Source organism: Zonotrichia leucophrys, chromosome 7, assembly GCF_028769735.1.
Source record: "Zonotrichia leucophrys gambelii isolate GWCS_2022_RI chromosome 7, RI_Zleu_2.0, whole genome shotgun sequence".
NCBI lineage: Eukaryota > Metazoa > Chordata > Aves > Passeriformes > Passerellidae > Zonotrichia > Zonotrichia leucophrys.
Genome location: NC_088177.1, coordinates 25,131,170 through 25,156,489, shown reverse-complemented (window position 1 = coordinate 25,156,489; position 25,320 = coordinate 25,131,170). Strand labels below are relative to the sequence as shown.

The 25,320-nt window shown below is 38.9% G+C and overlaps 1 protein-coding gene across 2 annotated transcripts in view; it reads left to right on the top strand.

Moving 5' to 3' along the window:
- Positions 1-1,301: 1,301 nt before the first annotated feature.
- The window catches only part of RAPGEF4 (Rap guanine nucleotide exchange factor 4), a 141,767-nt gene continuing 117,748 nt past the window's right edge, over positions 1,302-25,320 (top strand). Inside the window, exons 1-4 of one of the 2 annotated variants that reach the window (XM_064717886.1) lie at positions 1,302-1,761; positions 13,192-13,334; positions 14,409-14,497; positions 22,256-22,402. In XM_064717886.1, the coding sequence (XP_064573956.1) occupies positions 1,697-1,761; positions 13,192-13,334; positions 14,409-14,497; positions 22,256-22,402 (444 nt within the window). In that variant the 5' untranslated portion in view covers positions 1,302-1,696. The remainder of the gene's footprint in view (positions 1,762-13,191; positions 13,335-14,408; positions 14,498-22,255; positions 22,403-25,320) is intronic. The other variant, XM_064717887.1, reaches the window with a different exon arrangement.

The window sequence follows — 25,320 nt, the reverse complement described above, 5'->3', positions numbered from 1 at the left end:
ACGCACTGTGTTATAAATCATTAATTTGATTGAGAATTTAGAGCTGCTTACCTTTCAAGCTCTGGTTTTACTGGCTCTCAAACACTTGCATATTGACAAATGAATAGCATTGATTTTCCTCAAGTAGATTGATTACTTAGATGCAAAAGATTATCTTTTTTTCTCCCCCAGGGACGACAGCAAAGGAAGAGCTGCAGCTTTGATCTCACTAACTGGAAGCCTCTTCTATTCCTCTGGCATGTACTTTAATTTTTTTTTTTTTTTTTGAGGCAAAAGGAAAGAATTGCCTTTTGTGGTATTCTCCTCTGCTATGCCAATTTCTTAGCTGTATCCATTTAGCAAAAGGGATCTTTAGATACATTTCCTTAGATTTTTCATCATACTGTTCAGTATCCCAATGTTAAAAGTTATTTCTTTTAAAGTGCTAAAGAAGCTGTGACAGCAAGGCAACCAACTAAAAGGCAGATGTGAAATATGAAGTAGCACATGTATTTAAAAAAATTACTTGGTACAACCAAAGAAATCACAACAGAGGGTAGAGAACATAGCCCATGGAGAAATCTGAAAGGCACTGGCATATGATCACCATTGGAATTAATAATTTGTCCCCACACTGTAGAGCAGAGGGGAGTTATGAGCCTGAAGGAAGGCACACTTTGAATTTTACTCTGCTATCATCTATCTGTAACCCCAAACATCCAGCTGAGATTCGTAGAGCCTCCTACCCTTCTCAAAAGGTACTCAAGGCAATTTGTGTTGACTGTAAGTGGAAGCTCATGCTCATAAACTGATTACTTGGAAGATAGTATCTAGAACCTGAAACAATCTATAGAAACTATTTCACAGGAAATATTTAATGTAGAATTTGCAAAGCAGAGAGAAATGCTGTTCTTCCTTCCTTTCATAATTCCTTCCTTTCATCATCAGTTTTAAAATCACATACACATGAGTATCATTAAAAGCCCTGCACCTTGCAGGCCACACACACACACAACAGAAGGGTGTGGGCGTGTTTCACTGTACACTAAACTCACCCTTCTCATGCTATGTGTTGGGTTCCTTCCAAGTGCCAAATCCTCTTCACAGGCTGCGCTGCCCAGCTCATTTTTCACGTACAAGAAATGAGAGCTTAGCACACAGTTTCATGGGAGATGACAGCGGACTGGAGGAAGGGTCCAGGGAAAATCCTGAAATGCGGACTACACCTTCCTTTCACTCACCCACTGTGCATTTATTGCTGGGGGCGGGGGGACGGGACAGTGCTCTGGAGCGCCGATAAAATACTCCTGAGCTGCTTATGGCAATTACAACGCTCGTGTTGCCCCTCCAATTGAAACCAAGTCAAGGTGAAGCAAGGGGAGGGATCACTAAGCCGGGTTCAGGTGCGGGCACTGAGGAGCTCAGGGAAGCCACCTTTTAGGAGGGGAGTGACTTTCCGCCCCCTCCCCGGGCCGCTCCCTGCCGGCTGCACTGAAGCAGGGCCGGGTATCTCGGCTGCCGCAGGTCGGAACCCGTGAGGGCGCTGGGCCGTGAGGGCGGCGGGCGGCCCCTCTCGGCCGCTGCGGCGGGGCCTGGGCGAGCCCATCGCGCTGTGCGCGCAGGGAGGGAGCGAGGACGGACGGACCGACCGACCGACCGGCGCGGGCGGGGAGAGCCGCCGCCAGCCGGGTGCACGGCAACCTGATCCCGGTCCAACATGGTCGCCGCTCACGCCTCCCATTCCTCGTCCTCCGGCGAGTGGATCGCGTGCCTGGATAAAAGGTATCGGCATCTTCCCAGGAGCCGCTGCGGAGGGATGCTGTGTGGCTGCATGTGTATGTATGTATGTGTATGTGTGTGTGTGTCTGCGCTGACACCCCCCCATCCCCGCTCTCCATCAGATCCTGCCTTACATAAGGAGCGTGCAGGTGGGAAGGAAAACGCCTGGGGGAAGCCAGGGCGGCGGGCAAGGATGAGAACTAGAAATACTCCGGGCAGCGGAGGGGACAGGCAGTCCCCACAGGGAATTCTGCTCCCCGCCGGGAAGATACTGCACGTGGTGGAGGAGGGGGAGCTCCGGGGCGGGGAGAGGGCCTGGGGCTGCCAGCCGGGGACCCCCCGCCGTATCGGCCATGGCAGACCCGCTGCGTCCTGCCCTCGTCCGCCCTCACCTGCCCCCACGGCGCCCCAGCCGCTGCCTCCCCTCCGCTCCGCACACCGCGCCCGCTCCCGCAGCGGCCGCACAGCCCCCGCCCAGCATCGTCGCAGGGCGGACGGGAAAGGACGAGTCCCTCTGGTCCCCGCTGCGGCGGCCCGGGGCCCGCGGCTGTCCCCGGGCTGTGGGTCAGGTGCAGGCGGGCGGCGGCACCGCGCGGGCGGCAGGCACGGCTGGCTGACGTGTGCTCAGAGCTGGTGTGCGCGCTGCCAAAAATACGGGCAAATTATTGTTATTAAAAAAGTAACGTTAAAAATTCTCTGCAGTGCTTTCTCTCGGGTGCTGCAGCGCAGAGTCTCGCAATGTCGAGTAGCGTGGCGGGTGGTTTGAACGCCCTTTGCTGTATTCATAGCTTTGATTCTTGGATTAGTTCAGAAGTCATTTAATGGCTGAACACTCACTGTGTCTCCTGTGGTCTAGGAGTTTAGTTAACAAAAATGTAGACCACAGATACCCTGTGGAGCTCAAAAGAAAGCTCTCAGAGAGAATTCCCTTACGTGGTGCGTGGCAGTTAGCTGAGCATCCTGAGCCAGCTTTTGACAGGTGGCATCATTTGGGGCTGTGCTGTGGAGAGAACCCTTTGTGCACATAGAGGGGACCTTCCCCTTCTCATCGTTTCTCCCCTTTTCAGGTAACTCTTAGTCTTGTAGGACTGCACTTACTATTAGGTTTTCCTTAACAATCCAGGTAGCAAACTGTAAGTTAATGGAACTTCTGGGTTAGACACTCTAGACACCTGCTGCAGACTGATCCTCCTCTGTAACATGTGACCTCTTAGAGATCAAATAATGTTTATAAACGTTGAAAGCACTCATAAATTAAATACAAACAGAACTGTTGATGGTAATCTAGCTAAGAGCCAAAGTGAGGCCTCTCTGTAAACTGACGTTGAGCGGATGTGAAGGAGAGGATGAGTCCCAGTACTTTTAGATTGGTGATCCTTTTGTTTCTGTTTTCCTACTTGCAATATACTCTGAGATTCAAACTGTGAACTCACATTCAGGGCTTAATGAAGTACGTAGCCTTGGGGAGTAGACAATGTGTTTAGTAAACATACATGTGGCATTTAACATAGAAATCTCTCTGTCATAATAAATAAGCTGACCCTTTCTGTAACACAAATTTCATTAGAGCTATTGAGGTGAAACTTTCACTTTTTGTTACTTGGAGTAAGCTAATAGCACCAATTTATGGAGTGGAAAGAATCAGTTCCAAGTGCTCTTAAGAATTATGCCTTACCCTTTCCCAGAAGGCAGCCTATATGGAGGAGAAACCCATAACATGAACAATTGTAGGTTTTTTCCTCATCTCTGCTATGCTCTGCTTTGTGATTATAGGTAGTACACGTATGCATTTTATCCTGTTTTTCCACCTAAAAACATAGATAAAGTGTTTTTAATTAACTTACACACTTGTGTTTCTAAAGTGTATTTATTTTCTATAGATAATCTTACCAGTGCAGTAATTTGAATTATTATCAATGTCTATGTATTTTAAACCTTTTAAAAATTGTATAGTATTTTCTATCCCAAGTGTGAATTCTGTGAATATGGGATCATTTAATGAGTAAATTCTCTATAGAGTACCATGTGTTTTTACTAAGTAATAAATAGAGTTTTAATATGTTCAAGTCAATTAATAAATTTTCAGGAGGAAAACAGTTCTAAAACTGGTATGCTTTAGAAAGTTAAGTGACCCTCAACAAAGACAATTAAAATAAATTAAAATATGGATTATGCAATATAATTATGTGGGAAAAAAAATCAAAATGGAAATAGCAAAATACATCATGTATAGAAATTAACGTGTTTTTTTTGTTCTTCAGGTTTTTCCCCAAATCATGTGTCAAAGAGGAACTACTAGCATTTAAAATTAGAGCACATAAAAATGAAGAACTGCCAAAATGTTACAGGAGAAATGTTATTACTATGTAGGGTACTGTGGGCAGGGACAACCAGTGCTTTGTCCATGCATCTTCCGTGTGTAGTTACTGGCCACAAGTCAAAGATCCACACTTAAAAATCAAATACATGGGACAGTATTTATATATAAAGTTACAAGTGCAAAGGTAAGGAAAATTTCAGAACACTGTGCTCTTTCAAGAATATTTAATTTTTGCAGGAGAGATCAGCAGTGAGCAACTGTACATCCTGGTTATACCTGGACATAATTTTTCTCTCGAGGAAACCAGTCCTTTTACATTTGAAGTAATAGTTGCCTTACACTGATTTCTTAGGCAGCAGAAGTACCCCTCTAATCTTAGCACTTTTCTGTGTGTCTGCTCTGCACATAATTTAAAAAGGATCACTGATTTATGCATGTGTGTACAGTTAACTTAGGAAGAATATCTTCTCTATTCTCATGTGTTCTTTTACACCAAAAGCCATCTGAACCGGAAATTTACATGTTGATGGTGCCTTTACTGAATGGTAGACAAAGTATTTTTTATGTAACTATTATTTCTCTAAATCTGGTCCCATTTATGAATTCACTTAGTAGTTTTAATTGGATTCAGATGTAAGCTATTAGGGATGTACAGCATGCACAACTGCTAGAGATCCCAGGATTTCATACCTGGCTATGGCTGCTGGTGTTTCTCTCTGAATTAAATGTAGCCTTCAGTGCCTTAACAGACTGGAGGAGTGGATCACAGGGCAAAGCATGTAACTTCACTGGCCTGTTGGGCTAAGAATGTTATGATCTTTGCCTAATGACTTCTAGATTATTTAAATAGGAATGGGCTTTTCAAGGACTTCTGGTACATACTGAGTCTTTATAACCTTGTTGTCCTTGTTAGTCTTGCATAATTTATGTTTAAAAAATCTGAAATAGTACATACTGGGTAGTATCTCAGACCTGTTCCTCCCACAGATTTGAATGTAAATTCAGATTGAAGCTACATAACAGCAACATATTTGAATCAGGATTTGGTTTTTAGTTCAGTGTAACATGTATTTGAGATGCAAGCTTTGTTTGCTTAGAGTAAACAAGGGATCCCTTGTGAACATACAATAGGCTAGAATAAAGAATTGATATTCTGAGAGAATTGTTGTAGAAGAAATAGAGAAAATGCTTGTCATCCTCTATAACCTTTAGTTATGTCAAAGATAACGGGATATAAATTTATAATCAGGCAATATTATGAATACAGTTGCATTATGACGCTATTTTATTTTAAAATATATTTTTGTGCAATTGGTGAAACTTACACTGTCTTCTATATAAATTCCTCCCTTGCTTTTTATTTGTAACAAATCCATAGGAATATCCCCATTTTCATGATTTTTCATCTGAACAAAATCATGGACATGCACTGCAGTTCCGGTTGGCTTGTGTGCTTGGTGTTTTCTCTCTGTGTGCTGTGTGACTAAGCTGGTATGTGCTCGGATCGAGTCTGTGTGGGGATATAGCAGCAGAAGGCACTGCAGTGGATGTGGAAACTCAGAGCTGTACAGACACAGCCCAAGTGCTTTCCAGCACTCCTGTGAGGGTGCAGTCTTCTGAGAGTGGTGAATAACAGAGTTATCTTTCCACATCATGCGCCTCATTTTCTAGTTCAGTGCAAAGGTGCAGTCTTTGATGAATAATAAAAAAGCCTTTTCCTTTCCATGTTTTCTTAGAAAAACCAAAATAATTGTTTGTAGGTCTGTGCATTTCATCAAATCTGTGAATTAAATCCTACTGAGAGCTGGAGTTGTATTTTAAGCAAGCTGTTTTATTTTTGCTCTCTGGTTTACACATTTGCAGTATCGGCTTCCATTTGTTACATGTGATTGCAGTAAGTTACACACAGTGTGTGTAAGCATTGCCATAGCCAGCAGATCAAGGCAGTATGTGCACATTGGACAGTTAGGACATGATACATTCAAATTTAGTTGGTAGTCTGGGGAAGCGGCTGCATGATTGGTATGCTACATGTGCACCTATAGGTTTTCTCTTTCACCAGATGATACTGGAAACATGTTTAAGCTCTCGTTGCCTGAGTTCTTTCTGACATGTTATTAGGATGTGATCTCTAAAATCCTATACTCTGAGCAGATTAAATTTCTTTTATAACAAAACTCTATATTCCAGCAAAAGGAATTAAAAAAACAGCAAACCAGCTAATTGAAATTGTGCCCTCAAAGTCAGGTGTTCACCAGATATTTTCCAATTACAAGTATTTTTCTTATCTAGCATGACATCTGTTTTTGTCTGCATCTTACAATTTGCTGCATTTAACAAAGCTCATCATTCTAATGATATTTCCTTTGTGCTGTATTTTCTGCTCTGTATTTGGCATGATCAGTTTCTATTTCTGCTGCTTTATCAATATCCATGAATGTTTCCTGAACTGACTTTCCCTTTCATCTTTGAATTTGTCAGATGTTAAAATGCATGCAAATGTAAATCTGTAAAACTTATTTCATTATTGCTGTAAATTTTAAATTTCCACTAGCTGTTACAATGCAGATCCTAAATCAGTAAAGGTGCATTTGGCATGGTGGTGTTGGTGAATAGTGGTGGCCAGAGTTTGAATTGAGGGAAATCATCACTTGCATATTGTTCAATTACAGATTTCATTTGCAGTGTATCTCAGAGTCTGTCTTCATATTAAAGTGCTTTCAGTGTTTATTATGAAGCTGCAGTGCTGGTTAATGTAATTTCATCTGGATTTACTTCTATCAAATGGAATTTTAACTGCCCTGAGCTCCAGTTTATGTTTATGAAATTTGGAGGTTTAATTCAATAAGATTTAGTCACATCTTGATTACAAAGCATCTCTAATACATAAAGATTCTCGCAAAGTAAGGAATGTAATTCTGTATTTTGATTTCTCTTGAATTATTCTGTCTTTGTAGACAGCAAATGAAGGTGGAAAAGAGTCTAATTGCTACTAGATCTATATTGTTCAGGTAGTGTCTTTTTAACTTGAGAGAAATCTTTATGAATACAACCAGTTAATAAATACATCTTTTGCCATTCCACTGTATATACAGATCTAAGAATTGATCTTTTGGAAGGATGTATAATTGAAATATGAGGGTATGTAAAGAAATGAGCACACTTGGTTGCTCTGTTTAACTCTCCAATAATTTTTCAGTGTATTGATCAAAATTATTTAATTGATAAATATGATAATGAGATAGGTAAAGGAGGGTCCCCTATATTTGCCTTCCTTTTGTCCTCACTAAAGAAGACAGAACTCCACTCCAACAAATTCTGTCTGCCTGCAGCTGGCAGCCAGTCAGTCTGCATTTAACTGGCTGGCCATTCGGTACCTGCGTAGAGCAGGATTATCTACAGTGTTTCTTGTACCTTTTGTACAGGACCTGAGAGATTGTCCCAGGGATTCTGAGTGTAGGTGACAGTAGTGATTAACTGAAAACTAAGCACAGGCAATTTTGTGTTGCCTTTTTTTTTTTTTTTTAATCTAAACTCTAGAATTATTTAGGTGTGTAAGAATTCTAGGAAACAGTTTTTAACTAAAATTCTTTTTCCTCTTTGTCAGAGGAAATGAGAATTGGAATCCCAAAATCTCTTAAAATGACAGTCAAGAGAAAAGAATAGTAATGTGATTATTGTTTAAAAGCCTCATGATGAGGCTTTTCCCATGACAAGGGAAAGAGGATCTGAATTGTGAGTGTTGAAAACAGATTTGGTAATACCGTTGTAAAAAGTGAAAAGTACTCTTGGTGGGAGTTAATTATCTTCTGTTGCCATTGAAGTAAACCCTTATGTGGAAAGTACTTCAGATGAAAAGTAACTTCATTTATTGTTAGCATTTAAGTGGCTTACTACAGGTCTAAAATGCTTGGATAGATCACTGGTATTCTACTCTTAAACTTTCCTTTCTCAAAGAGGAAAGAAAAGTCAAACAGCTTACAGCATTGTGTGGAGGAGAGAGTTGCAGTATTGTCCTGCTCTTGCTAAGGGAAGATGGTCTGTTGGTGCTGGTATTTTTCTGCATCCTACAGCATTGTTTTTCTGCATGTCAGGAAAGGACAGAAGAAAAGTACAGGGAGCATAGAGAAATTATCTGGTTTTAATTGACATTCCTTGGTGCTGTCTACTTGCTCATGTTTCACAGCTGAATATATTTTAAAGTACTGTTAAATTCATTAAATAGCCCATGGTAGGGGTTACTGGTACTTTCCAGCTCATAGAGTTTGCCTCTGCATCTTTGCATTGATGCTTTGGTTTTAACCCAGCGATGAACTCGTTTTATTTGTCTGTTCTAGTGTTTTAGCTGTTTTCTACAGTCTCAACAGTGGAAGAAATAGATCCATCTGCTCATCTTTCGTGAGCTGTTCATTGCTGTTTGAATTGAAATACTGCTGTTTTAAAAAGTTAAAAAGATCAAGGGAAGGGAATTCAATGCTTTCATTCAGTTGGAGCACGATTCAGGTTTTTGAACACATTTAATAGAAATAAACATTTTAAACTGCTAGAGGCATCTTGTCAAAGAAGGTAAAACCACATCTGTTCGGGTTTTTTTCTCAAATGTCAAACCCACTATGAGAAAGAACCTAAAGAAAAGGACATATGGTAACAGAAAGTAATAGTTTATAGCTAGATTAAGTTAACAAAAGCAAATAAAAAAAACTCCAACTTGTTTCTTTCTTTTAGGTTAACAAGTCTTTCATAACATCCTACATAAACATTCAAATACTTAATCTTAAAAATAATCAAAATAGGTTCTTTTATAGAGCTATGTATATTACATGTGAGCAGAAATACTTTGCCCAGGTTGTGTATGTGAAGAATTGTAACAGTTATCCTCTGTCTGTATTTGAACTTTGAACTTGAGTAGTTTACATTTAAAAATTCAAGAAGAATTATAGAATGGCTTGGGTTGGAGGGGACCTTAGATTGTCTCATTCCAGCCCCTCTTGCCATGGGCAGGGGCAGCTTCCACTGGACCAGGTTGCTCAGCCCTAGCCAACCTGGCCTTGAACACTGCCAGGGATGGAGCGTCCATAGTGTCTCTGGGCAAACTGTTCCTGTGCCTCAGCACCCTCAGAATTTGAAATGTATTCCTAATATCCAATTTCAGCCTATCCTTTTGCAGTTTAAAGCCATTGCCCATTGACCTGTCACTACATGTCTTGTCCTTCTCCATCTTTCTTGTGGGCCCCATTAGGTACTGGAAGGTGCTCTAAAATCTCCTTGGAGCCTTCTCTTCTCTTTCAGCCTGTTCATAGGAGAGGAGCTCCAGCCCTCTCGTCACCTTCATGCTTCTCTTCTGGACTTGCTCCAGCAGGTTCATGTCCTTATTATGTTGGGGGTTGCAGAGCTGAGTGCAGGGCTCCACATGGGGTCTGATGAGAGCAGAGCAGAAGGGGAGAATTGTCTCCCTGGACCTGCTGGCCATGCTGCTTTTGATCCTGCCCAGGATGTGGCTGGCTTTCAGGGCTGCCAGCGCTCATGTTGAGCTTAACGGCCTTATGAGGATAGACTTGGGGCAGATTTTCTTTATAATTGCCTTTCATAGCTAGTCAAGCAGACATTGTCAAGAAAACTGTTTTGTCTCTATAAAATATGCTCCTGAAATCTTCACATCCAAATAAGGAGGGGTAAAATCAATCTCTTATTGACATACTTGATTAGAAATATGTAACTAGCATTGATGCTATCACTTGTATATGTATGCTGGGATGTTGTATTGAAGAAGCAGAAGATAGATTATGTCTTGTGTGAAAACATTACTGCCAGCTAATAACTTACTATGCTCTGAAGAGGCAAATTAGTAATATAAATAAGAAGGCATTTTGGGGTCAAAGCAGAAAGGCTTGTAGGGTGGAAAATAAATTACTCTTGCTTTTCATCCTTTCCTAATAATTTATTTGGTGGCTTTGCTTTGCAACTTTTAAAGTGCCCCCTTGGCTTTGGCTGCAGTGAAATGAGATGTCAGCACAGTTTGACTTAAAATTTATTTTGAGTGGGGAGGTCTAGGGAGGAGGTGCTTCACTTGCCTTAAAATGCTTTTACTCCAGCTCATACATCTATCAAATGAGAGCTGGAGAATCTTAATTGATTTAATATATTTGTTCTTACTTTTAGATTAACCTGTGATCTTAATTCCATACATTGGTCTTGAGATTTCAGAAATGGGTACAGGACAATTTTCTGCTTTAGCAGAAAATGAAGTGGTAGCTGAAGACCCACTGAAATGCATTTTTTGACTTTGTTTGCTCATGGATATGAGATTGTAACTCTGCAGCATCAGCAGTGAAGGGATACTTCAGTAGCATCAGCATCAATATAACAGAGCAGAACAGAAATAAATCAGCAGCGGGAGTTCAGCAGAGGAGGGCCAAGCTCGGTGAGATTGAACAACAGTGGTGATCACAGAGAGCTGTCTATAGGTAATCTGATGAGGTATCTGGAAAGGTCTTTCCAGGGGCTCTTGGAGCCATATTGGGAGTGTAGGGATATTCCTTGGGATTGACTTTTGTAGCATATATTTGTGTTCTGGGGAATGGTTCCTTTTTGGATTAATACCATTGACTTTTTAAAGTGTGATTGCAGTGAAAATAAAGCTTGAATAATTCTCCATCTGCCAGCAGTAGTACTTTTCTATTAATAGATTGAGTCATTAATTGTCTAAGGACTATATTATAACACTAGCTGTTTAAGTATTACTCCAAATTATGCTTTACAAAAACAAGTTTACAGTAAGATGGCTATGATGAAGAAATAAATTTATGTTGTTCTGTCCAGACTGTTTATGTTCCAGGTTAGGGAGCTTGTACTTAGAAAAAAGAAAACAAAATTTGGCATCATAAATAGATTAATGTTAAGTTAATGATAATTAATGTCAAGTTAATGATAATTGTAAGTTACCATGATGATAATTTTATTAAAAGATGCTTTGTAGAAAATGGTCAAACTTTGCCTGAGTTTTGCAGTCCTGTGGAAAAGCAGTTAATGCTGCCATGGTACATTTTTCTCAGTAACTAATACTTGGCTTTTGAAACCAGATTCATTGCTATAGATTATGAACACTTAGTAGAAATGAGTTTGAGTGCTACTAACACTACTATTACACTGCAGTCTGAAATTGTACACAGGCAGAATTTCATGTTCTCCTAAGGATAAGGGCCACCTCAGCTTGGGAAACCTGTAGGTAATTCCTTACTCCTTAACACTGAGGGCATTTCCCAGGACCTCTGAAAAAAATCTAAAGGCATCTTGTTGTCAGACAAGTTGAATCCTTGTTAATTTTTATGAATAAGAATTAATTATCTTAACCAAACAGCTGAATCTTGAACTGGATGATTTTCTGAGAATGATCTCACCTTTTTGAGTTGTTGGGTTTTGCTGGATTTTTTGAGAGTCTGTAAATTAAGGTAGTTAGTGTTTCAAGAGTTAGTGTAGTTTGGGCAGGGATCTTGTATAAGTAGATTGTAAATCTGCTTGCAAGCTGCACCTCCTAATCTTCTTAAAAGGATTTTGACAAGAGAGTTAATGCTTTTTAATACTTGTCAGCTAGTGCACAGTCAAGAAAAAAAGAAATGGGTGAAAATCTTACATGAAATATTTCAAAAGAGAGCTATTGTAGTTGATTGTAGTTTGAAGTGGTAAGAGAATGTCACTGTGATGTAGAAGCAAGTGCATACACCAGAGAATTATTATTCTCATCTGTGGTTAATAAGGGTAAATTGGAGTATAAACAAGAATAGAGATTTAATCCCTCCTTGACATAATTTAATAAGAAAGATGAGATACTGAGATTCAGTGCAAGTAAGATCTGGGTTTCTTCACTGAGACAAAGATTTGGATTCCTTAAAGTCTTTGATTTCAAAGAGGAATCTTTAAAAAATCTTGTTGGAGGGAGTGCTTACACTGTTAATATAACAATAAGGTGAATAAAGATATGTATTTGTGAACTTAGTCTTTGCTCATTGTAGCTACCTGACTTCTCTTCATTATAAGCCCATCCACTGGTGGAAAGGACATTTTTGTCAGAAAAATTAACTAGCAACATTTGAGTGAGTAATAAGTTTAGTGATTACTAGCAGTTATCTCTTGTTCTGTTATGTCTTTATACATGAATAATTTCTTCATCTGATTGAGTATGATGTCCTAGGAAAATTCTGTTTCTTTCTGTCCTTAGTGGTTTGCATTTAGTCTGTTATAATTTTTTTTTCTAATGCTGTCAGCTAGTGTTTGGCTTCATAATATTTGATAATCACATTTAAAGTGTGTTACAGAGCTAATTCACTTTATTTTCATAAATATGTAGTAGTATGCTGATCCTGCTGAACTGCTGGTCTACATGCTACTTTGTGGTAGAGCATTCTGCAATTTTATTTTCCTTGAAATCTTGCTTTTTTTAAAAGGTGTTGCTGTCAAAGGTTTAAAATATTTTAAATATTGGAATTAAAACTCATGAGTGTTACTGATGAAAAATTAAGATTCTTGCTTGCGTATTTAATTTGTCCAACACTAAGACACTTAATTTGTCCAACAGACACTTCATGGCAGACAATATACGTATTAAAGATTTCCTTCTTCCTTGAAAGTGAGAAGAGGAAAGTCAGTGTATAGTCAGTAAAATGCAGAAGAGACGCTTGGATGTAGGAGTTACTGTTGGAATCTAATGCTTCCCATTTAGACACATAGAGAACATTTGTTTTGGGCACTGATTCCACGGACCTCTTGTGTGTTTGGATATCTGGTTATGTTTCCTTACAAACCTAAAGCTATAAATTATTCTAAGATCTTTAGGATTAGAACTGTATCATCATATATACTTGTACAGTGATGCTGCATTGAGACTTTGGTGCTGTGTGGGCTTCTGGATACTGCCTGTGTTGAAATTATAAGAGTCATGTTCAAGTTGTTAAAGGGCAGTTGTTAGGATGTCTTGGAAGGAGTTTATTATGTAGTTGTAAAATGCATTTTAATTTGTTTATATTATGGTGTGATATTTAATGCAAACATTTTTAAGTTCAGTGCATGCAGGTGGAGATCTTTCTCTGATTAAGCCCTTGTGTTTTGTTTTCATGCAGGCCTTTGGAACGTTCTAGTGAAGATGTAGATATAATATTCGCACGACTGAAAGAAGTGAAAGCTTTTGAGAAATTTCATCCAAACCTTCTCCAGCAGATATGTCTCTGTGGATATTATGAAAATCTGGAAAAAGGAATCACATGTAAGACAGCTTCATAGGATTATGTATTTTATGTAGATAAACTTGGGGGTTAGACTGTGATTGTCTGTAGGAGATTCATGAGAGCAGAATCAGTGGAATGTTTACAGTCAGTCATGGGGCAAGGCAGGACTAAAGTGCTGCTTGCTCTACAAACACAGTGTGTAGTGAATCTATGGTAACAGGGCATACAGTAGGATGTAAGACTCTACCACTGTTCTGTTGAAAGATTACAAGCCAGTCATTGGACTTAAGCCTCATTCTTCTCCTGTAAATGTATTATCGATTGCTTTTGCCAGTGCTTTGTGCTGCCAGGGGCAAAGGTGTGTCAGCAGCACATCACTGATAGTGTGTGGTTTCCAGGCACCCTGGCACAAGCCAGACCTGCAGAGCTGCAAACTGCTGAGAGGTGCAGCAGCTCTGTGTCTGCACTGGCAGCCCGTGGGCCTGATGTAGGTGCACACCTGTGCTTGGTCTGTGAAGCTGAGACAGAAATAAGTGGTAGTCCTGTGATGGGAATGTATGCCAGGGGAATAGCTGATGAAAACCTGTGGTATTAGTAAAGTCTCAGAAACACCTCAGGTAAATCTGGCATGCAGCACTGGAGTTTGCTTAGAGTAACAGGGATTCTGATGCTCTGTAATCACACAGTTGGAATGCCTGGACATCAAAGTCTTGCAGTTGCTGTTCAGCCAGAACTCTTACTGAATTCATTGGTAGCTGTGTCTGCACTGGATGATTGTGAATTTCAAAGGCACATTGTTCTGAAAAACTTTTTCCTTGTTTGTTTTGTTTCTGTAGTTGGTTAATTAACTAAGAGAACAGTAGAACAGAAGCAAACTGGGGAGAAGAGTGAAGCAGTTCTATGTGCTTTCATTGTTTCCATAGTGTATTGACTAGTTTACTAAAATATGTGCTTTCCAATGTCACTGGAAGTATTACTGTAATTGTAAATAAGTAATCTCATACGGCAAATTGGATGGTGCCAGCAGTGACCGCAGTATTGCAGTAATATGTGAGAAAATGTTTATTACTGTTGCTAAGATAACTCTTATTGACAAGATTTCATCTTTCCAGTATTCCGTCAGGGTGATATTGGGACGAATTGGTACGCTGTCCTGACAGGATCACTGGATGTGAAGGTGTCTGATACAAGCAACCACCAGGTAAAATGCAACCATCTGGTCAGTAGTACAAAGAAAGAATAAAATTTATGGTGAGGTAGATAACACATTCTATACAGATATTTTGTCATATCACAAGGATGTATATGTTTCTCTGAGTCTCTTTCAGTCTTAGTTGTCCTTAGTTTAAGGAAGGCAAATAGGCAAATCATACCATTGATTACAAGAAACTGAAGAGTAATGCTCTGAAAATGGTCTGCATTTCAATGTGAAACAAGTCTCCTCTGTCTTTTCCAGTAGTGCTAAAGAAGTTGTGCTAGATTGGAGAGTTGTTAATTCATTCTCTAGAAATATTTTAATTCAGTTCTTCTTCAGGATGTTCAAAGTGAACCCACTAGCAATGCAGTCTAATAACAGCATAATGCAGTCTCCACTGCAGAAATGGGGAAGTGGTGTAGTAATAGCAAACTATTGGAACTGCTGCCATGTTGGACAAGAAGCCTGTAGGTAATACCTAGTCAGTGTTAAAAAACAGAAGAACAAGTAAAATTCTCCCCAAATTTAAAGTGGTTTCTCAGTATCGCGGTGCTCCTGGATTTATAAAATTCAGAGTAAATAAAAATCTAAAGGGTTGAGATACTTTTAGAGTCTCCCATCCATGTTGTCTAATGTCATGCACCTGCTGCTGTGAGCTTAGTCTTCTGGGAAGGCATCCTGTCCCTTCCCTGCTCCCATGTTTGAGACCAGTGATTGTCCCATGATGTCCCATGGGGTTGTACCTCTGATAAGGGACTCGTTGTGCCTTTGCATTACTATAGCTATCCAGGACCTTATAGAGACTACTACCCATTTTCCCCACCTGGATTGAAAAGAGCATGTGTAGGGGGGGATGGTGGTGGTGTATTTTTTGCCCAGAGTTTGACTGATTGAGGAAAGTTTTTTGCTCATAGCAGAAACTGGATTTTTTTTCACTTTGTTGAGCATCGCATCACCATTGCAATTGGGTCAGAATGCAAGTCAAGGCCGTGTGTGAGTACTGGGTCTTTCTGTTTCCTGCAGTAGAATGGTAGATGCAAAAGGAACTTCTTCCATATTATTTTTAGCAATCTCTTCACTGTACTAAGTAGAGATTGATTGAGAGTATAATTAGCTTAATTTGAGCAATTCTTGGCATGGCCTGGCTGTCACTGGTATTGTCACAATTTGGAACAGTACTGGGCTCTTATGAGACCCTTTTCTGTGGACGTCTAAAGCAATCAGGATTTTCCAGTGTTTGCCAAAAGATGGCACTACACTGTTGTGAAGAATCAATGCTCTTTACTCAGAAAGTAACACATCTGCACAATCTGGATGTTAAATTAAGAATCTCTTTGGAGTGTTGATTTGTTCCATTAGATGGAGTATGGAACACTTTAGTTTCTTAATGAATATAATGTAAATATTTTTTTTCTGCTTGTTCAGGTTAACTTCATTTTCCTGCCAGTAGGAAGCTGTTGAATTACAATTCATGTGATTCTAGTTCTAGAAATTATATTCTGCAGTTATTTCTTACCTCACATTTCCTTCTCACATGAACAATGAACTGAATTCTTACCACTGCCTAGCTGCCCTAGAATATAGCCTCTCTGCCAAAAACATGGCAGCCCATGCATTTACCATTCCTGTCTGAATAACTTTCATGTGTGGGGACTCCTAAATAGTATTTGAGTCCAATATTTTCTCTGGTTTTGCTCCCGCTTGGGGTTTATACCATGCCCCTCCTTGTCCATTCTTGGTCTCCTTCTTATTCTCCTGCCTGTAGCTCCTAGATGTAGTTCCTGTACAGTCTTGCCTGTACTTTTTTGCTGGCCTGGTACCAGCCATTATTGAAATTGAAATACTTGCTAGCACTCCCTGCCTACTGTGCTCACTACCAACCCAGATGATGGAGGCAATACGGTGGTGTATTGCTGTCAGGGCAGCCCTGGCACACTCAGTTGACAGCGTTGTGCTCCCAGCTGGGGATGGATGACCAGTGCTTAAGGTGTAGGGGTACTTGGAGCACATTTTCCAATCACATCACCCAGGAGCAAAGGTCCTTTGCAAAGTCATAATAATGACTAATTGCTCTGCTGTTACTATTATGCCATAAATGGCACTGATGCTAATGAGAAACTTCCAGCAGAGCAGGACAGATGCAGATGTTTACCTGAGTTTAGAAGTTTGTAGACTCATGTAAAAGTACAGGATTATTCTGTCTTTCCTAGTAGAAAGAAAGCTAACTTGGTGTTTAGGTTCCTCTTGGTTAAAATGTCTTTAGACATTTTATGGACACTGTTTAATACTTCAGATAAACAGGAGGTTTTAGATGACCTCCTGAGTTTTCTTGCAGCTTGAATTAGCCTGTGATTATATGATGATGCCTACAGTGTTAATGTAAATACATAATCAATTCTCTTGATTAAAAATATGAGTCCCATTTTGCTAGGCGTGTTATCTGTGTGCTTGGGAAACTTAAATTTCATCAAGCCTAGGAATTAATGCATTGTGTACCAGCTACCATGTGCTACCTCTTTGTGCAGTCACTTTTGGTGATTGGTAGCTTCCTCCCATGAGAAGTGCAGTAAGTTATTGTGCACCTGGTCCCTACTAAAAATGTCTTAATAGTCTTTGTTCCTACAGAGTCATGTAGGGAAATGTCTTGCACTAGAAATTAAATCTCAAGGTACTAATGGATCAAGACTTCAGTGTACCTAGTGAGGTATTAATTCATACACATTCTTGTTGCACAGTAGCTTACTAATGTAGACACCTGTGATTTCTCTCAGAAAATATTGGTAATACTGATTATGACCAAGTTGAGAATTCATGTAAACAGAAATATTGATGTTAGCTATTATTTGATATTATAATAACAGGAACTTTTACATCTATTGTTTTAAGGACTTTAATAGAGACAGACGCAGATATTTAGGACCTCATAAAGCCTCGCTTTCCCACTGGTTTGCAAAAATCCTTTCTGCCTGCAAAGCTGTGTTCTGTCACGAGAGGGCAGCGTTGGAACACAGAGCAAGCCCGGGCGCGGGCAGTGTTCAGTGCTGCAATGGACGCTTTGTAAATCGTGTTCGGCTCTTTGACATACACACCTGTTTAAAGAGTTTGGCCAGAGAAAATTTTGCTGTTACTGTTAGTTTTGTCCCACCGAGCTGGTAATTTCATATGCCGTTGGAATGGCTACAGGGATTTGACAGGATTACTCATCCAGTACATCCTGAGTGGAGTCTGCTGTCTGAAAACTATTAATGGATTTTTTTCTGAGCATTCAACAATCAAGAAGAGATCGAAGAGGACTTTTTCTAGGGTGAAAACGTCTCACTGTGAATTCCAGAGGTAACTGTAATGAACTGCTTTGGTCTTGCCTCAACTTGTTTGTAACAAATACCCTGATAAATACAGTACTTAAAAGTCATAGAAAAATATATACCTTCAAAATAAACAGAAAAGGCAGCCTCTGTAGAATATATCAGCAGGAGGTCTTTGCCCTCAGTTATGATCAGATTCTGACTTTCATTTTTATTTGGCACTGTTGTCTACCCAATGTTGAGATATTTAGTAATAGAAGTTTCTCTTAGGGATATTCCTGGTTTGGTGTTGTCTTAAATACATTGCTGACAAATTGCTTTGTGTATGTTTCATTTTTGAACTCTGTTTTGAAGCTGAACAGTTTAAGGATGACTGTTGGCAATGTCTCAGAATAAAGCTGGGAATAAATGCATTATGACATCAGTGTTACGATGTTGTCAGATTCTGCAACACTGATTTTTCTGAATCAGATTCAGAGCCTTTTACCCCAAAGTTTTTTCTGATAATCTATGATGGAATGAAAAGAAAAAAGACAAAGACCAAATAGCAATTTGATCTTCTATTTTGCCAGCTGAATTATAATATGTGCTGGCACGTTTTGCCAGCTTATCTTGCTTATGTTGTGATGGAGTTTTTTAGGCAGGTCAGTTTTTAAAAACAGACAAAATTTAACATAGAGCATTGACTTAAAAAACAATTAGCCTGTTTTATAAAAGCTATAAAGGAGGAGCTGTGAGTGCTTGGATGGTACAGCAGTGTCAGCTGTAAGAAGATGCAGAGGGCTGGGGATGAAAAGCCAAATAAGTTAGTGGGGTTGCTGAGAAGAATGACTGTGAAGAAAGAGGTTCAGATATTCATGTAAGAAATGGAAGAATTTCACAGCTCTTTGAAACTGAGGACAAAGGAGGTGTGTGATAAGATGAAGTGGCAGCAAGGAAAGGGATTTAAACATGGTAGTCCAATACTGTTTTCAGCATGTAAATGTCATTATGTATTTTGGAGATAACCTGTGTGAAGTTGTGACATAGGTTTGTACTGTAGTTAGTAGTATAAATATGCCTAAGCTAGTTTCAAATTATTTAGTTTGAGCATGAGAACTGCTGTACCCACTGTAACACAGAGATTGGCTGAACTAATGTACTAAACTGAGCAGCAGAGTGTGTTGGCTCATGCTGAGCTCCTGTGTTGTGGTTGTGCTAATTTTGATTTTGAACTTTGCTTATTGGAAGTTAATATAGAAAAATAATTTCACTTCTCTCTGTCAGGTCATGTAGGAAAGCATCTAAGACATTGCAGGTAGCTTTTTTGAATGTGGTATTACAGTACAGTTAATCTGAACCATACATATTTTAATTAGGTACTAAAAGAGAAGTTGTTCACAGTTTTTGTAGAAGCATAATGCCTTTTTTAAGTAAATAACCTTGTCTTGGCAGTAAGAGTCAGTGAAACTGAATACACAAGCAGCCTCTGATTTGAACACTACTGTTTATAGTGTGTACAGAGGACAGATAGAAATGGCAGCAATCTCATCTTTCTAAGTCTCTAATACTGCCTTTTAAATAGTTGTGTGAATGTTAGCTGGTTACCAGCCACCAGAACACCCTGCTGCTTCTGGGATTGCAGAGGGGAACAGCAAACGGAGTTTTGAGCTGCCAGCAATCCTCCTGAAGTCTTCACTGAACAGCAGGAGATTCTTGAGTGTAAGGTTAAGAGGCATAATAGAAAACACACCTGATTCCCCAGGAGGCTGGAGATGTATAAACAAGGGGTAGTGAGAAAATGGGGCTCTGAAACCTCAAAGAAGGTACATAGGTCTGTACCCCAGTGGGCTGTGAAACTGCATTTCTTTGGAGAACTGTGATGGCTGGGGAAAAAATCTGAAAGAACTTGATAACTTGATGTGATGCATTAGGTTTTAGCTTTTATAGTTTTCAGATTCTGTACTGCTTTAGTGTGTAGTTCTGAGCTTCATATTAAGGGATGGTAAGCTTGCTTCACAGAGTAGCTAGAAAAAACAATTCCTTCTCTAGCTTGGGACCAAGGACAACCGATCCAAATTTCAGGCCCGAGAGCATAAACAAGGTGGACTGAAGAGAGGAAAACAAGAAGGATGGGACTTCATAACTTAAAGCTATAACTGGACAAATACCTCCAATATGCTAATGGACTAGAACTTATAAAAGTGAGAGACCTCGTGACCGGTTGTCCATTTTGTGACCATTTTGGTTCATTTTGGGTGTAGCCCTGGCTGGGCTCTTGTACTGCCCAAGGTATATCCATGGAGGCCTTTTAATAAGTAGCTACTTTATTCTTTAACTCCATCTAGCCTCTGTTCTAGGTCAGCCTTAACAAGGCATTGGATGGAAGCCTGGATTTTCCTTTAATGAATGTAGATAGGACCATTCCAGCCTCTTGACCTAACACTCCACAGTTTTAATTTATTTCTTAAGCTTAAATGCCTCATCAGAAGTTATCTTATAGTTTCTTAACCAACAGTTATCCTTTTTGCTTCTCATGTCTGTTCTGTCATTAAAGATTATTCTTTAGGGTTGTAAACAGTTAGAGAAGGTGAAATGTTTAAAATGAGTTTTATTTTTTGAAGGGAGGGGAGTGAGTGAGAAGTTAGAAGATGTAAACAATGTCTATGATCTACCTACAGGAAAAGTTTGGCTGTCCTGTCCTGAACAGAGCTGTTTTATCTGAACTTTCTGAATAGGATTGAGAATAAAGTATTGTATATCTGGAGATGAAATTTTGTATGAGCAGTAACCTCATTTTCTTTGTAGATCCTTTAAATGCCATTGTGAGTATTGTACCATGCATAGAGTGTTTCAGCTCTGAAATGTAAGCTTGGGAAGGCAGATTTCAGTGTATAAACTGTATTACAGTCTGTTTGTAGAGGGTTCTATTTAGGTGCCAAGGTGCTCATTCCCGACTATTCTTTCTGTTAAAGAAAATATGTTCTTATTTTCCTTCCTTGAAAATTTATTTCTGAAGTTGGTAAATTTTTCCTAGATCTTCTCTGAGACATAAGTGATTTTGTTTTCCTGAACACACAATTTTATATGGTAACATATGTGTAAGAGCAGTTTGCTATTGTTCAGGTAACTGGACATTATGGGCTTTTGTCTGTGTATTTCAATTATAAAGCTACTAACTTATATTAATAATATTTGCCTATTATGACTTATTCGATGCATGAAAGAAAAGCAGGGCAATTCTAAAAACAGAAAATGGTGCTGAAACACGTTTGTGCGTCTCTGCTGGATTATCAGCCACGAGGCTAACAAACGTTTCTGCTTTGATTTTGCATGAATCCTACATTTTAGAATTAAACTAGACTTCTCATGTTGTATCAAGTGCATATGCAATATTTTTCCTTTGTTAAGTACAGTTTGTATGATTTTAAATTTTTTATGCTGTGGCTAATTTTTAAAATTACTTAACAGACCATCAGATAAGGCTCATCTCAGAAAAAAGACATGTGAGTGTTCAGCTTCAAGCCTGTGATGAGGAACAAAGCAACTTTTGAGCTGAAAATAGAACATGTATCTAAAGATCTTGATTCAAGCAAGTTGTTTAATGGCTACTTGTTTGGTCTGCAGTAGCTCAAAATTTTTATTGGAACTACTACAGAGGAGTTCCTGGCCAAGGGAGATTCATTTAGACATCATTTAGAATGGCATGTGCTCATACAGACTCCTTTGAAGTGGACTTTGCTGCTTGTTTGGGACATTCTTATGGTTCTGTACATGGATCTGTTTTTTCCAGGTAGTTTGAAATTTAATAGTTTTCTTGAAATCCATGATTTATGTGAAAGGTTTGGTTTTTTTTTTTTTGGTCTGGTAGTTGATTGAGAAGCATCCATTAACAATTGAAAGATTTGCTGGCGTTTTCAACAGAAGGGCCAAAAGTTGGTTCAACAGTACAAGCACATTGCTTGTACAATAGAGAAATGCAATATAAATACAAGAGGATATTATAATTGAAAGTTACGTTTTCAGAACAGAAAACTTAACAGGTGAATTTTCTTTCTCATCAGAGTAGCTTGTGAAGGACAGAAGTTTATTTTCCAAGATTGCATTTCTGATTCTAGTTACCTTCTGATCACCTCTGACATTTCTGAAGATATCATCATCAACGGTGTTTGGAGGTAGATTAACAGAGATCACAGGTATTTGTAAAGATGAAAGTGATTCTTGTGTTCTCAGATTTGCATTCAGAAATGTCTAATTCAACTGATGAATATAAAAAACAGAAGTCCCACTTGTTTCTATGTTAAAGCTTCCCATATTGTTTTAAAAACATATTGATTTTTGTGTTGATGATGCTTAAATTAATTTTCTTTCTAAGCAGATTGCAGAAGGATCTCAAGGCAGTGCTATTAAAAATAAGACACAAAAACTCTCAAAACATCCTGAAACATTTAATGTGTCCTTCTTTTTTTTTGAATCAAAGGATGCTGTGACGATATGCACTCTTGGAATAGGAACTGCTTTTGGAGAGTCCATTCTGGATAACACTCCTCGCCATGCTACCATTGTTACCAGGGAACATAGTGAACTCCTTCGAATTGAGCAGAAGGACTTCAAAGCACTTTGGGAGGTAAGTTCAGATTTATTTGCAGTTAATGCAGAAAAAAATGACTTGACTTTGAAAGCATTTGTAATATGGTGTTGTTGCATCTCATGTTGGACGAGCCCTTGTTTCTGCTGGCACGTGCAGCCCCGGGATGGAATCCGCTGGGCATGTGGCAATAAAATAAAACAAGGGATGGGAATGACTAAAGGGCTAGAAATGGAAAGCTTTAATGGAGATAAAAGGAGGCACGCAAGGTCACAACACAAAGCATAAACAGCACAGATGTACATACCTCCTTTAGAAGACCCCCAAATGGCACGAACTTAGCCTTATATAGACATTATCTGAGGGCAGGGAACCAATGAACAGAGAGAAACAGAAACAATACAATACAAGCACAAGATTAACTAATCAGAGGGCAGGGTTCAGAACATAACCTTATAAGGAATAACTTAATCTGCATAATGTTCCCATTATCCTTTTCTTCTCCTTCACTTCTCACCATAACCTTACTAGAGATTTCTCATCTTAGCTGCGTAGTGTCCAGGGTCTAATGTTGTTATTTGCTGCATGGTTGGCCCACAGCCCATCCTCTCCAGGATGGACCACCACATAGTATGATGACATTTATATCATAAGCAAAGTATAATTATTTTAAATTAGTTTGGAAAAAAGGAAAGTTTTCACTTCTCTTTCGTGCTTCATATAATGTATGATTACATACTCCTGTATTTTTTTCTTGTAGGCCTCTTGTAATGAAATAACTTAGGTGGTAGAATTTCTGGTAGAATTTATTTATATACTGCAGGTGTTGCTCTCTTAGCCTTAATTTTGCTTTTATTGCCAGCTTTTATGAGGAGAGTCTATTTTTATTATACTCTGAAATTTTAAATTATTCTCATTTTCTCCTGTCTCATCACCAGCTGTAAGGGGTTTAGAATTTGCAGATGGATCAAGATCACTTAAAAATTGACTTACTGATTACATGTGAATTCCCTTAAAACTTTCCTTTGTGGAAAACATACTGCTGAGGTTCTTCATTCTGTAGTCTGTCTACTTTGGTATCCATGCAGAGAAGACTTCATTAACATGTTGCCGCAGAAAGTTACTGAACTTGAATCTGTTTGCATTTTTGCAAGCACTACTTTTGGTTTGAAAATTGTTGTGGGAACTGGAAGGCATCCTGTCGGCCTGGCCTACACCATTGCCAATTTGTACTTCCAGCTTGTTTGAAATGGTGACTGTACAAGTGTAGGTGTTGTGCAGAGCTGCCAGATGGTGTGACAGTGTCCTAAAGCTGCAGGTCTAGGGACACAAATTATATTGAAGAAATAGGTGCTGGTTTTAACATTTTAGTTCAGCTTCTAATTGTGGATGGATGGATTTTTTTTCTTTGTTTTCCTATGAAAGAGTAGTATTACACTGCAAATAATTGTCATGAAGCAGTTCTGAAGTCAGTATCAGAAAAAAAGTCAGATCCCCAAACTATCTACATTGATGGAGGAAATGGCACTTTCATCACCTGCCTGACAATATGTTACCTTGAGCACAGTTAATGGTGCAGCATTGCCAAGGCATGAAAGATCACTGTGTGAGTGAAACATGCTTGCCACTGAATGCCCTGACAGTATCAGATAATTGTTTTTTGAATTGCATAGCCAGGATTTGTACTGTTTTTTGGCAGGTTCTACAATGAAATTAAAATGTTTTGGCAATTTCTACAGTTACTGAAGTTTTGCAGTTAATTTGAAGAATCTGACAAGGCAATATTTTTTTGCAGTTCACAGGGTTTTTTTTTTTTTGCTACAGCAGCTGCATTGTAGTTTTAGGCCTTGGCATGAAAAGATGAAATATGCCAGTGGTCTCATCTGTTTTAACATATGCAGCATTTGTCAGTAGTCAGAAATTTGATAATGTGGATAGTGCTTTACAAGATAATGATGGGTGGAATAAATCCAATTTCAGCTTTCTCTGGTAATATTTTTGTAAAAATTCACTTTTAATTGGTATAAGCACAGTCATTTCTCCCATGCATATGAATTTCTTGCTAAGCTTTCAGAGATTGTTGTTCTCTTACCAGGATTATTGGAGATGTGGGGGTTCCCTTCTAAAAATTTTTGAATTTTATATTTAAAGTTGTTTTTAAAATAATTTCAACATAATTTGCTCTTTAGTCACTATAATACAGTTTAATTTCTAGCACTTTTGATGAATTTGCTGATTTTTTTGGTGATAGATGCTTTTGTGGAAGATGATATGTGTTAGAAGTACTGGAGTGATCACAGGCAGCTTTAGCATACACCTTGTGTGTTGCAGCCTTTATGAAATTGAGCTGTAGAACACATCACAAATGCTGCAGGTGTCAGTCAGAGACCACAGTTTGGATTGTGGTGCTTCTTTGCCTTTTGTGCCATTTTACAGTGAACTTCTCATATATTTTGTTGTGTATTCTTTCAAGGAGGCTATCCCTGTGCTCTCAGTGAGTGGAAAATTGTTCAATGAAATACAGCTTTGCTGGTTGGTCTTAGATATAATAAAGTTGTTCCTTTTTTCAAGGTAATATTTATTTCCTTGCAACCTGCTAATCCCAGAGTCTGCATAAACTGCAGCTAGCATGTGATAAAGAGACAATGTTTAAAGTCGATAGAAAATTATTTAAGAAAATTTTCCCAACAGTAGCACCAGTACTATATTATTATTAATATTGTTGTTACCTGAAGAAAGGTAAATACTTTTCTAAAGGGAGACTTTTTATGTTTTTGATGCTGCATTGTTCTTTCTGCCTTATCCTAAGGTTGATATATCTTTGCTGTGACAAAGTCTGTATGAGGAAACTGTTATTGTTACATGTCATTCTGTTTTTAATTGTGTTTAGTGAAAACCCACACAAAGTCAAGAGTGGATCACAGATATTTTAACACATATGGTACCATGGAAAAATG